Genomic DNA, 15,293 nt, shown 5'->3' with positions numbered 1-15,293 from the left:
GGTATGGGTGGGATAAGGCTTCATGTGGGAGAGGTAAGTCCAGTCAGTGTGAGTCTCCTTCCACTTTGATGGTGGTGGAGGTGGATAGGATAACAGTTTGGGGCCCTGTCCAGGTAGGCTGGACAGGGTGTTTTTTTTCCCCCCGTGTCCTCTTGTAGAACTGGTCCCAAGGGACGATTGATAGGTGTGAGTCCTTGGTTGGAAAGGGCTGTGGAAGGAGTTTGTCAAGCTGAGAACTGTAGGTTTAGTATAGTTTGTTTGCTCAGTTTGCAGCTGAAGTGGGATAATCTCCTATGAGAGTGCCGACTCTCTCACAGCAGGTGGCCCCTCTCTGAATCTTGTACCTAAGAGTGGTGTGAAGGAGATGAGTATTAAGAGGAATAGGGAGAGCTGAGTAAGCTGAAGATGACATGGACAGACATATCCAGCAGCTGGCAGCATAGTAGGAATTAGTGTTGACTACGAGATTTTAATAAGATTAAGAGAGCTCTCTAGAGGTGAGGATTCCAAGAGGGAGGGTATGGGGGCAGAGTATGCCTTTAAGGGTAAGGAGATAAGAAAGAATAGAGCAAGCTTGAATCTCCATCCTGTCTCTTGTCAGGGGGTGATCATAGTTACTCTCAGCTCAGGCTGTTCCTCTTCTTCTTTCAGATTTTAATTAGTCTGACCTTGGTGGACCCTGAGGGGGAATAGGTGCATTTAGGTGATGATTTGGGTTGTCTGGAAGGGTCATTCGTAGGCATGTGTGGAGATGGAGCTTCTGTTTTCTTTAACCTGGAGACATGATACTAGGGGGCCTTTCCCGGAAGTTTTACCTCTGTGGGTGTAGTGAGGAGGAGAACCTTGGGATTCACTATGCTGGGTGGTAGAGATAAATTTATAGCAGAATTGGGCAAATCTGGCTGGCCTAGAAGCAGTAACAGGGCCGACTCTGAGGAGGGGAAGTGAAAAGAGAGAGAGAGACTTTGAATTTGGAGAGTAGGTTCCAGCCTAAAATTGGCATAGGACATTAAGGCAGGAGGAAAAAAAGAGTGTGCAAAGGAGACACCATGCATTAGACAAGGCAGTGGATCTGTGGCCAATAGGGAGGAAATAAGACCATCAACACCCACAACAGAGGTCTTTAAGGGATAAGCAGGACCCGAATATTTGGGTAAGGCAGAGTAAGTGGCCCCTCTGTGTATAAGAAATGAAATAAACTTACCTGCTTCTTGGATGGCTACCCTAGGCTCTTTGATGGTGATGTGAGATGGGGCCGACAGCCCTGGCCACCTTTAGTTAGCCATGTTAAGTGCCAGCAGGCTAGGCAAGGTTAGGTCACAGGTGACTGCGGTAGGGCTAGAAGAGACAGAACTCTCCCTTAGAGGAGTGAGGGGGCAGTCTACCTTCCAGTGTCCCTGTTTCCCCACAGTGAGGACAAGGCTTTGGCTGGGGCTGAGGAGCCGGACAGGCTTTTGCTCAATGACTTTTCTTTCTACACTGGAAGCAGTACCCTGGTCAAGTTCTACGAGGGCCCTTAGGGGCGTTGGAGACCTTAAGGTCAGCTGCCAAGAGTTGGTATTTTTTGCCTGATCTCCTTTGGGCTGTCTGCCTTTTCCTGTTCCTCTCGGTTATTACAGACCTTAAAAGGCCATGCTCAGGAGATCTCGTTGAGGTGATTGGCTAAGGGAGCAAAGTTGGGAATCCAGTGCCTAAAAAAGCCTAATAGACCGAAGAAAGAAAGGATTTGATCCACGGTGGTAGGTGGTTGGAGAATGTGGAGGGTCTGAATTCGATCTAGGGTGAGACCTCGGGTGGTGGGGGTTAAGATGATGCCCAGATAGACTAGGGACTGAGAGTGAAGTTCAGCCTGAGCAGAGGTGAGGAAGTTAATAAGGGCTGCTCTGTGTCTCCTTGAAGCAGGCAGGGAGGTGCTGCAGAGGAGTAGGTCATCTACATATTGTAAGACAGTACTAGTTTTGAGATTGCATGCTGCTAAATCCTGAGCTAGTGCCTGCCTACACAGGTGTGGGCTGTTTTTGATCCCCTGGGGTTAGACAGTCCATGTAAGTTGCTGGGCTGCATTAGTGTCCAGGTCAATCCAAGTAAAGGCAAACAGAAAGTAAGAGTCAGGGTGTAGAGGAATGGTAAAGAAGTCATTCTTGAGGTCCAGGACCGTGAAGTGAGTGGTGTCTGAGGGAATGTGTGACAGTAACCTTTAGAGATTAGGGACTACTGGGTGGAGGGGAACTACCACCTCATTGATTAGGCATAAGTCTTGTATGAGGTGATAAGCCCCTGATGGGTTTTTTTTGTTTTTTTTTTTGTTTTTTTGGGGTTTTTTTTGAAGCTGGAAATGGGGAGAGACAGTCAGACAGACTCCCGCATGCGCCCGACCGGGATCCACCCGGCACGCCCACCAGGGGCGATGCTCTGCCCACCAGCGGGCAATGCTCTGCCCCTCCGGGGCGTCGCTCTGCCGCGACCAGAGCCACTCTAGCGCCTGGGGCAGAGGCCAAGGAGCCATCCCCAGCGCCCGGGCCATCTTTGCTCTAATGGAGCCTCGGCTGCGGGAGGGGAAGAGAGAGACAGAGAGGAAGGAGGGGGGGTGGAGAAGCAAATGGACGCTTCTCCTGTGTGCCCTGGCCGGGAATCGAACCCAGGACCCCTGCACGCCAGGCCGATGCTCTACCACTGAGCCAACCGGCCAGGGCCTTGACGAGGTTTTTAAGAGAAAGCCTGGGGTTGTAGCCTCTGAGGGTCGTGATGGGGAGGTGCCCATGATGGGCTGAGAATAAGGAGGGAGAAGAGTGTCCTCAGACTCCCTCAAGTATTCCTGTGAAATGAGTAGAACGTGAGGCGACCAGTCCTCACCGAGACCTCGGTTCTAATGAGAACGAGTGACCTGACTAGACCTCTATGTTTTTGAGAAAATGAGAAATGAGACAGGCTACTTAAACGAGAGTCCTCCTGAAGCAGGACCCTGGGCCGGGGACGGGTAGGAGGCACAAGGACCCCGCGGGGATAGGAAGACCTCAAAGAAATTTCCTACCTCTGGTTCGGCAGGGGTTCGGGACAGGGTCAGGCCGCCGGCCAATCAACCCACAATTACACGTCCAAACAGAATCAGGGAGTAAGCCCTGCACGATCTGCCGCTGCCCACTGCTTCCCTGGTTGTAAGTTTTGACGGCAAACAGGGATCGACTAGGCAGTTAGTACCCTGTCCCGGGTTTTGGTACCAAATGAGAGAATCAATCGGAGTCTGAAAGACCAGAGTAACAGGCTTTAATTTTTTTTTTTTAATTCACTTTAGAGATGAGAGAGACAGAGAGAAGGGGGGAGGAGCTGGAAGCATCAACTCCCCCATATGTGCCTTGACCAGGCAAGCCCAGGGTTTCGAACCGGCGGCCTCAGCATTTCCAAGTCGATGCTTTATCCACTGCGCCACCACAGGTCAGGCCTAACAAGCTTTAATGAAAGGAAACCTGGCGGCCTGTCTCGTAAGGAGAGCAGCCCCAGCTACGGGTATGGACTTAGGCCTTGTTTTCAGGCTAGGTCTAGGGAAGTAGGAAGATTAGCGGGGCATCTGCTGATTGGCTGCCGCTATCGCTTGGTGCAGGGGTGCTTTTCCACTAATTACAGGTGGTGATGCATTTTCAGTCGTCAGCTGTTTCAACCGTCCATGACTTCATCGGACATTCCTTTGTAGTTGGTCACCTGCCGCATGCCCTGAAACAAAACTCATGCTGGCAGGGTTAAAGAAATGAAACCTCTCTGTGGCCTCTGCCTCAGGCGCTAGAATGGCTCTGGATGCAACAGAGCGACACCCCAGATGGGCAGAGCATCGCCCCCTGGTGGGCATGCCGGGTGGATCCCGGTCGGGTGCATGCGGGAGTCTGTCTGACTGTCTCCCCGTTTCCAGCTTCGGAAAAATGAAAAAAAAAGAAAAGAAAAGAAATGAAACCTAAGAATTTGTATATATTTACAATTCTTTCTTTTTTTCTTTCTTTTTTAGTCTGTTGTTTTAAGTAGGTATTACTCTAAGACTCAGGCTGACCTTTTTCTTTTTTTGTCTGGTGATGTTGTGTAGAGCTACAGCCCAGTCGATGTTTCTTTGGTGTGTTAATCATTGCATTGATTCTTTTTCATTTTATTTTATGTAAGGTTATTTTAACAAAGAAAGTGTATTGAAGGGGAGAGATACAGGGTGAGAAAGAAAATAAGAGAGAACACTGACCAGACAGTGGCGCAGTGGATAGAGTGTCGGACTGGGATGCAGAAAATAAGAGAGAACATACGAATATGAGAATGAGAAGAAGTCTAAATAAATTTCCCTGTTATGCAAAGTGAAAACAACTTTCCAGTTCTGTGCTGAGTTACATTGTCCCTGGACATTGTGTGTGTGTTGGACGATAAACTATGGACACCAAGTCTCTTTCAAATTTGAACTTTTCTGCCCACCTAGAACTCTTCCATCTCAAAATCTTTCATAGTGTGTCCTCAAAGTAAGCTTTCTGAGCCTTCCTTCTGGTTTCAATTTTTTTTTTTTTTGACACAGATGGAGAGTCAGAGAGGGACTGATAGGGACACACAGGAAGGCAGGGAGATGAGAAGCATCAGTTCTTCATCGTACAACCTTACTGTTCAATCATTGCTTCCTCACTTCTGCTTTGAGGTGGGAGCTACAGCAGAGCGAGTGACCCCTTGCTCAAGTCAGTGACTCTGCTCAACCCAGTGACCATGGGGTCATGTCTATGACACTAAGCTCAAGCCTGCAACCCTGCACTCATGCTATTGAGCTGATGCTCCAGCCCGATGAGCCTGCTCTCAAGACGGCAACATCAATTTTTCCAACCTGGGTCCTCCGCGCCCTAGTTCTCTGCTCTATCCACTTTGCCACTGCTTGGTCAGGACAAGTTTCAAATTGATTTACAAATCACTTCTCCAAAGAATCAAATATTTAGGGCTGAGAAATGGGTTTATACGTCAGCTTTTCGCTTCTTAAATTTTAATACAAAGCCGTGGTTGCGGCCATTAGAATTTGGTGCATAGAACTGTGTAGTAGGGAAAGAACTGGAACAAGGTTTTGTAGCTCCAGAACCTTCCCTGTCACGAGATTTACTCATTGTGCTTGGAAAATTGATGGTGACTTGCTGTTCATTAACAGATTGCTTGTTAATAGGTACCAATCACGTTCAGGGATGTGGCTGTGGTCTTCACAAAGGCGGAATGGAGGAGGCTGAGCCCTGCGCAGAGGAGCCTGTACAAGGAAGTGATGCTGGAGAACATCAGGAACCTGCTCTCGCTGGGTGAGGCTGTGTTCTGTCCTTCCTTACTGCGGTAGCGGGATGGACCCCCTACCGTGGGACAGAAGATGTTCTAGACACTTAGAGCCACACAGAAGTGAGGGAATAGCAGCCCCTGCCCATGAGGGCTTACCTATCGTGATGTATTGAGACCAATAAGAAAGAAGAAGCATCCCGTGCAGGGATAGGATGGTACATTATACAGTGATAAGCACTTCCTAGTCAAAAAGAATGATCCAATGAAGCAGGATAAAGGAGTATCGATTGTGATATGCTGGAGAACTGAATATTAAATCAATGAGGAGGTAACATGTCACCAAAGACATAATGTGGTGCCAGTTAGACTCTATGTGTGAAAAGAAATAATAGCATTTAAGGTAGAGACATGTTGGCGCTAAGACATTAAAGAAGGGATGTTCCTCCCAGGGGTAAGGAATTGTAAGGAGTCCGGTGGGACTGGAAATGCAGTTTGCACGTGGGAGAGTAGAGAGTAACGCCTTCTGCAACCAACAGAGGTTTGTGTTCTATACGCTATGTTTTTCTCTTATTTAAAAACTTACATTGATTCTTTAGTCCTAGGTTGATAAATACTTTTGATTGCAACATTACCCTGAGTCAGCCGTTGTCCACTTTCTCTGAAAAGGGCCAGAGAATAGCTATTTTAGGTGTTTTGTGGGCGATGCGATCTCTAACTGCTCTGAACTCTCCCTGTCATCCTCAGTAGCCAGGACGGTACGGGGATGAATGAGTGTGATTGTGTCCCGGGAAGACTTTTTCTTTGGACACCAAAGTTAGAATTTTATATCAGTTTTATGTGTCATGAACTATCATTCTTTTGACTTGTTTCCATCTTGTGAACAATTTAAAAACTCTCCTGAGCCTGTCAACTATACAGAGAGAGAGGGGAGGATGAAATAGGTCTCGAGCTCTATTTCTCCCACCCCTTGTTCTAGGTCAGTGCTGTGCCGTGCAAATACAGAGTGAAAAAAAAAAAAATACAGAGTGAGCCACAGGGATGATTTAAATTTTTCTAGTAACTACATTTTTAAAAAGGTAGACATGAATGGGTGAAATTCACAATCTTATCTCATGTAATCTTTCAAAGTATTTCACATGTAATGAAACTATAAAATTTTTTTTAATGTTTTCTTAAGTGAGAAGCAGTGAGTCAGTGAGAAAAACTCCCGCTTGGGCCCCGATGGGGATCAACCTGCAATACCTGAACCAGTGATGCTCTGCCCCTCTTGGGCCGTTGCTTTGTTGCTTGGCAACAGAGCTATTTTTGTGTTGGAGGCGAGGCCATGGAGCCATCCTCAGCATCTGGGTCTCCCTTCCTTTATCTGAGTCATGGCTGTAGGAGGAGAAGAGAGAGACTGAGGGAGAGAAGGGAGATAGATGGACAGGGGTAGAGAAGCAGATGGTCGCTTCTCCTGTTACCCTGACCAGAGATCAAACCCGGGACACCTACATGCCAGGCCAACGCTCTAGCACTGAGAGCACAGGCCAGGGCCCAATGCTCATGTCTTCTGTTGCCTCTTCCATCCTTTTACCTTCAATCTATGTGTATCTTTTGTTCTAAGATGTGTCTCTTTTTTTTTTTTTTTTAATTTTATTTATTCATTTTTAGAGAGGAGAGAGAGAGGGAGAAAGAGAGACAGAGAGGGAGAGAGAGACAGAGAGAGAGGAGGGGGGAGGAGCTGGAAGCATCAACTCCCATATGTGCCTTGACCAAGCAAGCCCAGGGTTTTGTACCGGCGACCTCAGCATTTCCAGGTCGACGCTTTCTTCTGTTGCCTCTTTATCAGCTCTTTCGGCTCTGAAATCTTGGGCAAAAGAACCAGCCTCTATTTGGAGCTGGTATTTTTTTGTGTGTATGACAGAGACAGAAAGAGACAGAAAGAGGAACAGATAGGGACAGACAGACAGGAAGAGAAAGAGATGAAGAGCATCAATTCTTTCTTGCTGCATCTTAGTTCATTAATTTGTTTGTCATATGCCTTGACCCGGGGCGGGGTTGACAGTGGAGCGTGTGACTTTTTGCTCAAGCCAGCCACCTTGGGCTCGAGCCTGTGGGCCTGGTTCAAAGATGAATCTGCTCTGAAGCTGGCGACCTCGGGGTTTTGAACCTCAGTTCTCCGCATACTAGTCTGATTACACTGCGCCAGCGCCTGGTCAGGCTGGGTTTCAGATTTTTAAAAAAGAAAGGGGAAACCAGCAATGAGAAAACCACATGTGGCTTTTAAAAATGTGTTTCAACGTGGCAGTAACTTTTCACCAATCTCTGTTGGCCCAAGCAAATCCTGTTGCCAAGTGTGATTAGATTGGACAAGGTGTGGGTTTCAAAATCATGAGAGGATGAACTGTGTCTTTCTTGTCCATGACAGGAGTCACAGTACCTAGTAGAGAACTTAATACTTAGAAATTATTTCTTTTCGTATTTGTTTGCAGATGCGTAGGGTGAAATTCAGATTCAGTTGATATACACTCTGTTCAACCCCTGTGTAATGTACCATTTCTTGTGTTTGGAAGCCCTCCTGATCAAGTAACTTTTTATGTGTTCATTTTTGGGTTTTTTTTTTTTTATAAGTAAAGTTGTTAAAGTGATTTCCACATTGGTCATAGAAACTGTCACCCCAAACACAACAGAAGTGTAAACAGGGCATCAGTGGGAGGGTCTTGGCTTGGCTGACTTACTAGAAAGAAACAGCTGGTGGTATTGAAGGTATTTACAGGGCAGATTGCTTACCTGGAAGGCACCCAGTCTGAGTGACATGTAGAAGATGTTTCTAGGATGGTTCCACTGGATTGCCATAGAAAAGGGACTGTGTAGAAATGGAACCTAAAGAAATCATTTGTGGAAACAAATGATGTTGTACACATATGATTAATAACAGGTGTGGCAGGAGGGCCCTAGTTTACCTGAGAGAAGGGGGGACTCCCTGCAGGTATGTTGGGGCTTCTCTGACCAAACTTTCTTTCTCCAGCAGAATCAAAGTTAAAAATGGACCATCATACCTCCTGTCTTCTGGCCTTCTCCCGGGAGCCACTGCCCAGCCAAGAAGTGCTTCCCATGTGCACGGACATGTGTGACTTTTTTCCAGGGGATTCAGGCCTGTGGCATCAGGAGCGGACATCTTTTTCTCAGAGTTGTTGGAAGGAAAATACAGAAGGTGGAAGTAGAAAAGATGGCTTGAGACCTTTGTTTGTGAGGACAGAGGAGAGGGAAACCTCAGGCACATTCCACAGCCCACCCCGAGGACCTTCCAGGGAAGATCATACGGTGCTAGAAATAGAGCCCAGCTCAGCCCAAGGGGTAAGCCCTGTGCAGACAGACAAGAGGAGGAAGAAATTGGAAAACCCGAGATCTGGAGCCGTGAAGTGTATTGAGTTTGATCTTGACTGCAGCCTGGAATCAAACGTTAGGACAGAAAGGGTGACCCTCTCAGGGGGGAAGCGCTGTATTTGCAGGCAGTGTGGGCGGAGCCTCACACTTCAGTCCCACCTCCTCAGACACCCTGAGGTGCACTCTTCGATGAAGAATCCATTTCTTTGTGATGAATGTGGCCAAAGATTTGGTGATAAATCAAAAGTCACAAAACAGCAGATAACTCACTCGGGGGAGAAGCCCTTCTTGTGCACAGAGTGTGGACGAGAATTTGAAGATAACTCAACCCTCAGGACACACCAGAGGACTCACTCTGGGGACAAGCCTTTCGTGTGCCCGGATTGTGGACGAGGATTTGCTTTTAAGTCAAAACTCAAGAGACACCAGAGGATTCACTCGGGTGAAAAGCCCCACAAGTGCGCTGAGTGTGGACGAGGATTTCTTGAAAAGTCAAACCTCAGGATACACCAGAGGATTCACTCAGGGGAGAAGCCCTACGTGTGCCCTGAGTGCAAAAAAGGATTTTGTGACAATATGGTCCTGAGGAGACATCTGATGACTCACTCAAGGGAGAAGCTCTTTGTGTGCCCTGAGTGTTTTGTAAGATTTACTTGCGAGTCACTCCTCAGGAAACACCAGATGACTCATTCAGGGAAAAATTCCTTCGTGTGCCCAGAGTGCGGACGAGGATTTTGTATCAACTCCCATCTCAGGAGACACCAGATGTCTCACTCAAAGGAGAAGCCTTTCGTGTGCTCTGATTGTGGACGAAGATTTCGTTATAAGTCAAACCTCAATAAACACCAGAGGACTCACTCAGGGGAGAACCCCTACGTGTGCCCTGAGTGCAGACGAGGATTTCGTGATAATTATGCCCTCAGGAGACACCTGAGGACTCATTGGATGGAGAAACCCTTTGTGTGCCCTGAGTGTTTTCTAGGATTTAGTCGTGAGTCACTGCTCAGGGGACACCAGATGACTCACTTAGGGGAGAAGTCCTTCGTGTGCCCAGAGTGTGGACGAGGATTTGCTTATAAGTCAGCCCTCAGGATACACCAGAGGACTCACTCAGGGGAGAAGCCCTTCATGTGCCCAGAGTGCGGACGAGGATTTGGTTATAAGTCAACCCTCAGGGCACACCAGAGGACTCACTCAGGGGACAAACCCTTTGTGTGCCCAGAGTGTGGACGAGGATTTATTGTTAATTCAAAACTCAAGAGGCATGCGTGGACTCACTCGGGGGAGAAGCCCTTCATGTGCCCAGAGTGTGGCCGAGGATTTGTTTATAAGTCAAACTTTAGGATACATCAGAGGACTCACTCAGGGGAGAAGCCCTTCATGTGCCCAGAGTGTGGACGAGGATTTGGTTATAAGGCAACTCTCATAACACACCAGAGGACCCACACAGGGGAGAAGCCCTTCGTGTGCCCTGAGTGTGGACGAGGATTTGGTGATAAGTCAACCCTCAGTAGACACCTGAGAACTCACTCGGGGTAGAATCCTTTTATGTGTGTTGAGTGTGGACGAGGCGTTAGCTGGAAAGCAGCACTCCTTAATCAGTAGAAAACATATCGAAGGACAAGTGTGATATTTGTAGAGAATGTGGGTGAAGCTTTAGGTGCACGTCACATGTCATAGGACACCTGAGGACACATGGAGAAGGGAAGGTTTCCGTGTACGGAGACCTTTGTCAAGACTTCAGCAACCGCCTGACCAGGTGGTGGGTGGCACAGTGGATACAGCGTCGGACCGGGACACGGAGTGCTCAGTTTCAAAACCCTGAGGTTGCTGGCTTCAGCAAGAGATTACTCGGTCTGCTGTAGCCCCCTGGTCAAGGCACATATAAAAAAGCAATCAGTGAACAACTAAGGAACCACAACGAAGAATTGGTGCTTCTCATCTCTCCCTTCCTGTCTGTTTCTATCAGTCCCTCTCTCTGGCTCTGTCTCTGTTCGAATAAAAACACAAAAAGCAGCAATCAGTGAGACCTCTTCTTACACCAGCAGAACACAAGACTGCGTGTGTGTGTGTGTGTCGTAGTGAACCTGCAGGGATCTGTTGCCTGTCATCAGGCACCAAGGACACATGCACCAGAGGCGTCACATTCATGCAGCATGCAGGTAGCTCTAGTTATAAGTCAGCCCCCATTGCACAAGGAGGAGGCACTTAATCAGTAACCGTGTGTGCAGGGACTGTGGGTGAGGCGTTAGCAATACATCAACATTGACTGAACAGCCAGTGGCCAACAGGCTGGCCCATGAGGGCATACTCACAGAGGGGCCATGTGTTTGCAGGGAAGTGAACAGGGATCCTGTGATCATGCATTCTTGTTCTCATGCCATGGGGAGGTCCTCAGTGGGGATCCTGTGGAGCTCTGCTCAGATCACCTTAGGACCCACACTCCTGCAGCTGCTGATAACTGCTGATGTTGGCCATGGTGATCAGTTCTTCTATAGGACCTTCTCTCAGCCACAGAGATTGGTCTCTTCACACAGGTGTTTCCTGTTCAATGGCTGATTGAGATGGGGATACAAAACCTTACCCCTTGACTGGGGTTTAGACAGTTATCCTGGATCCAGAGGTGCCCGTGAGATTGCATTTGTGAAGACACTGCAGGTAAGCTCCTTTCTCTGCCCATTCCAGCTTTCACTCACTAATAAACCACTCAATTGTACATCCATTGTCTCTGTGGGGACTGTACTTTCAGACATCTTAAGTGTAAAAGGAGTACAGTCACAGCTGTGACCATATACCACCCTCACAAATGCTAGCGTATAAGTTCTTTGTGTGTGAGATGAATGGGCATAGACCAGGGAAAAGCTCACCTCAGGATACATCCTAGAACAGCTGCATTGTAAGCAACCAGCCATGTAACTTGAACCCTCTATGACCTGATTGGGAAACTTTAGTTAACAGTCCTGAGTGAATGTGTTTTGGAAGCGACACCAGCACTCTGAGTGAGTGACCTGTGCGGACACAGAGAAATGCTCCTGAAGGGACTTTAGAAAAGTAGCCTAGAGGTTCTTGATGTTTCCTACCCATGGACTTGTTAATTAGCAAAAGAAAAAGAATGTTGTGACCCATACTAGCCCTTTCTTCACTTTAGGAAAAAGTTCCTTATTCATGCATTCTTTCCACTTATTACCTGACCTTCCTCTTCTATAATCCTGTTGCCTTTGTTCTTGTCAAGAAGTTTTGTCCTCTGCTCAATAAAAGATGTGAGAAAAGGGCTCCGGAGGTCGTCATTGCCTGTCCCCCGCAGGCCTCTCCCTCCTCCCCTTGCAATGAATTTGTGTTTTGAGTAGCTTTGTTCACCGCAACACTACGCTGGTAGTTCCGACTGGGATGCACTACTACACTACAGTTGGAGAAACTTCAGGTGGCCTGGGAGGGGTTCTGTGAGAAGCTTTAGCAATCAGTCACACCTCACAGTGCACCATGGGACACTCAGGGAGAAGAGAGAAGTGGGCAGGGTTTGTGGGTGGAGCTTTATCCTGTTGTTTCTCCTCTACCTTCCAAGAGGACTTTTTTTTTTTTTTTTTTTACAGGAACAGAGAGTCAGACGGATAGACAGGGACAGACAGACAAGAATGGAGAGAGATGAGAATAGTTGTTCATTGATTGCTTTCTCATATGTGACTTGACCACGATCCTTCAGCAGACTGAGTAACCCCTTGCTCGAGCCAGCGACCTTGGGTCCAAACTGGTGAGCTTTTGCTCAAACCAGATGAGCCCGCTGTCAAGCTGATGACCTCAGTGTCTCGAACCTGGGTCCGCTGCATCCCAGGCCAACGCTCTGTCTACTGCACCGCCACCTGGTCAGGCCATGAGGACATTCTTGATCCCAGGAATCACTATCTCAGTTGTCAGTCACCTTTGAGGGGCTTTCAGAAGTCTTGAGCCCTCCCCCCTCCTCTGTGTGAGAGTGAGGATGACACTAACTGCTAAATAGACATTTCTTTATTTTTTTACTCTTTCTAAATGGAATAAAGAAATAAAAGGTTTCATTTAAGTAACCTAAGAATGACCACTTTTGTGTTTGTTGGGTAAACAGATGTTTCTAGGTTGCTCCTTTGTGTTGGGGCAGCGCCCTGTGTGTATAGTGTATGGAAGGATGCAGGTGCTGCCCTCAGGGAAGTAGATTGCGAACTGGATTGCCTTCCTCCTTGGGAGGGGCGATTGTTTTTTGTTCTTGGCTGGAGAATGTTTTTTTTTCCCCAGACTGTTTTTGGTGGAGAGTGCATAGGGAGAGAGGGAGTGGTGAGGTGTTTGGGAGCCCTGCTGAGTTTTGTGTGGGGCCCAGGACTCCTGTAGAGCCTGAGAATGAGCCTGGGTTTGGGAGCCTTGAGTGAGAGGGAAGCTGTCTCCACTGCCTGTTTGCTCCTCTGTTACGAGACTAATAAACAGAATGACCCATCATTTTCTGTCTCCACTGTTCCTTTACCTTCTGCCAGAATCCAGTGTGAACCTGCATCTGCATGGCCATGTCCGGGGCCACCAGCTTTACAATTTTCATACACAGTTCATCCTCGTGTTTTCTTGTCCTTCTGTTCCAGGAAAGTCTTTCATGAGCTCAGTCTGTGCCCCTTAGTCACACATGCATCTGGAAAAGAGTTCACATTCACAGCCCAGGTTTCCTGCATGAATCCAACCCCTGAGAAATAAATAAGCCCCAAATAAATTTAGTAGACTTGTTGGGGAATCTTGAGGCTTTGCATGGAGAATGTGATCGAGGTTCCAGAGAGGAGGGACTTCCCAGGTCACCAAGCTCTGGATGGCTGCTTCTCCTAAATGATGACTCCCATTGGCTGCAGTGAAGGCTCCATCTCCTGGGTTTTCTTCTTCCTAATCTCTACTTAGGTCTCTGCTGAATACCTCCCAACCCCATCAAGACATCACTGTCCATTAACGGTATTTTCAAGTTCGGCAGTTTCACAGACATTTTGTATTCTATATTCTAAATGCAGGTCTTTTAACTGTGACCACTCTTCCCATCATGAATCATTGCTTTGTGTCTGTTAGGTCCTCATGGGTTTAAAGACCCATCAATGCAGCTGCAATGCCAAGTCACCTCAGCTCTCCAATCCACGGTTCTTGCTAAAAGACGTCATCCTACTAATTTGTCCAAAACAGCTTCGTCATACCCCAGCTGTTGTTCCTTAGTCCCTGGTCTGGTGCTTTGGTCGCTACCTTTCCTACTCCTCCTTCCCTGAGCCCATGGAGCCCAAATGGACAGTTCCAAATATGAGAAAGAAATCTATAAACAACTGAGGTACTGGAATAAAGAATTGATGCTTCTCATCTCTGAAAGGAAGGAATTAGAAACCCTGAGATCCGGAGCTGTGAGGTGCAGTGAGCACGAACAAGTCTGCAGTCTGGAATTAGCATTATGACAGACAAGGTGGCCATTTCAGGGGAGAAGCCCTACGTTTGCAGGCAGTGTGGGCGAGGCTTCACACTTAAGTCACACCTCCTCAGACACCCTGAAGTGCACTTGTCAATGGAGAATTTGTTCCTTTGTGATGAGTGTGGCCAAAGATTTGGTGATAAATGTAAAGTCACGATACAGTAGCGAACTCACTTGAAGGAGAAGCCCTTCGTGTCTGTTGATTGTGGAGGAGGATTTGGTTACAACTAACACCTCAGGAGACACCAGAGAACTCTTTCCGGGAAGAAGCTTTACGTGTGTGGTAGGTGTGGACAAGGATTTTGTTATAAATTAGACCTCAGGAGACACCAGAGGACTCACTCGGGGGAGAAGCCTTACGTGTGCGGTGAGTGTGGGTGCCGCTTAGTCCAGAAGTCGTCCCTCATCTTGCACCAGAGGAAAAACTTATGGGACATGCACACTTTCAGGGAGTGTGGGCAGAGCTTCAGACGTAGGTCAGACTGCATTTGGACGCAGTGGTCTCACTTGGAAGAGAAACCCTAATTGTATTTGTAGTGTGGACGAGAATTTCCATATAAATCACACCTCAAGAGACACCAGGTGACTCACTCAGGGGAGAAAATCTACATGTGCCCAGTGTGTGGATGAAGATTTTGTGATAACTCACAGCTCAGGAGACACCAGAAGACTAACTCAGGGGTGAAGCCCTACATGTGCCCAAGTACAGATGAGGATTTTGTGATAATCCAGGTCTCAGGAGACACCTGAGGACTCACTCAGGGTAGAATCCTTTTATGTGTGGTGAGTGTGGATGCGGCTTTAGCTGGAAAGGAGCAGTCCTTAATTAGCAGAGAACATATCGAAGGACAAGTGTGATATTTGCAGGGAATGTGGGTGATGCTTTATTTACACGTCAGGTGTCATCGGACACCTGATAACAGAAGGAGGGTGGAAGGTTCGCGTATGCAGGAATCACGGTCAAGACTTCAGTAATCAGTGAGACCTCATCTTACACCAGAGAGGCATCAAATCATCTGTGTGTGTGTGTGTGTGTGTGTGTGTGTGTGTGTGTGTGTGTGTGTAGTAGTGAACCTGCAGAGGTGTGTCAGATGTCATCAGGCACCAAGGACACATTCACCACACCAATCACATGCATGCATCATGGAGGTAGCTCTAGCCATAAGCCCGCCCCCATTGTACAGGGTGTAGGCACTCAGGCAGGAAGCGTGTGTGC

At 47.6% G+C, this 15,293-nt stretch overlaps 2 protein-coding genes across 2 annotated transcripts in view; both read left to right on the top strand.

Moving 5' to 3' along the window:
• Positions 1 to 11,711, top strand: part of LOC136405148 (zinc finger protein 343-like) — a 140,919-nt gene extending 129,208 nt beyond the window's left edge. Inside the window, exon 7 of the mRNA XM_066384218.1 lies at positions 11,691 to 11,711. The gene's annotated coding sequence lies outside the window, so the exon portion shown is untranslated. The remainder of the gene's footprint in view (positions 1 to 11,690) is intronic.
• LOC136405149 (zinc finger protein 343-like) overlaps positions 1 to 12,957 on the top strand; it is an 87,768-nt gene extending 74,811 nt beyond the window's left edge. The window contains exons 4-5 of the mRNA XM_066384219.1: positions 5,162 to 5,288; positions 8,270 to 12,957. Coding sequence (XP_066240316.1) covers positions 5,162 to 5,288; positions 8,270 to 10,167 — 2,025 coding nt within the window. The 3' untranslated portion in view covers positions 10,168 to 12,957. The remainder of the gene's footprint in view (positions 1 to 5,161; positions 5,289 to 8,269) is intronic.
• The last annotated feature ends 2,336 nt before the right edge of the window (positions 12,958 to 15,293 follow it).

This window comes from Saccopteryx leptura, chromosome 5 (assembly GCF_036850995.1).
Source record: "Saccopteryx leptura isolate mSacLep1 chromosome 5, mSacLep1_pri_phased_curated, whole genome shotgun sequence".
In the NCBI taxonomy this organism is placed as follows: domain Eukaryota; kingdom Metazoa; phylum Chordata; class Mammalia; order Chiroptera; family Emballonuridae; genus Saccopteryx; species Saccopteryx leptura.
This window is presented reverse-complemented; position numbering and strand designations above follow the sequence as displayed.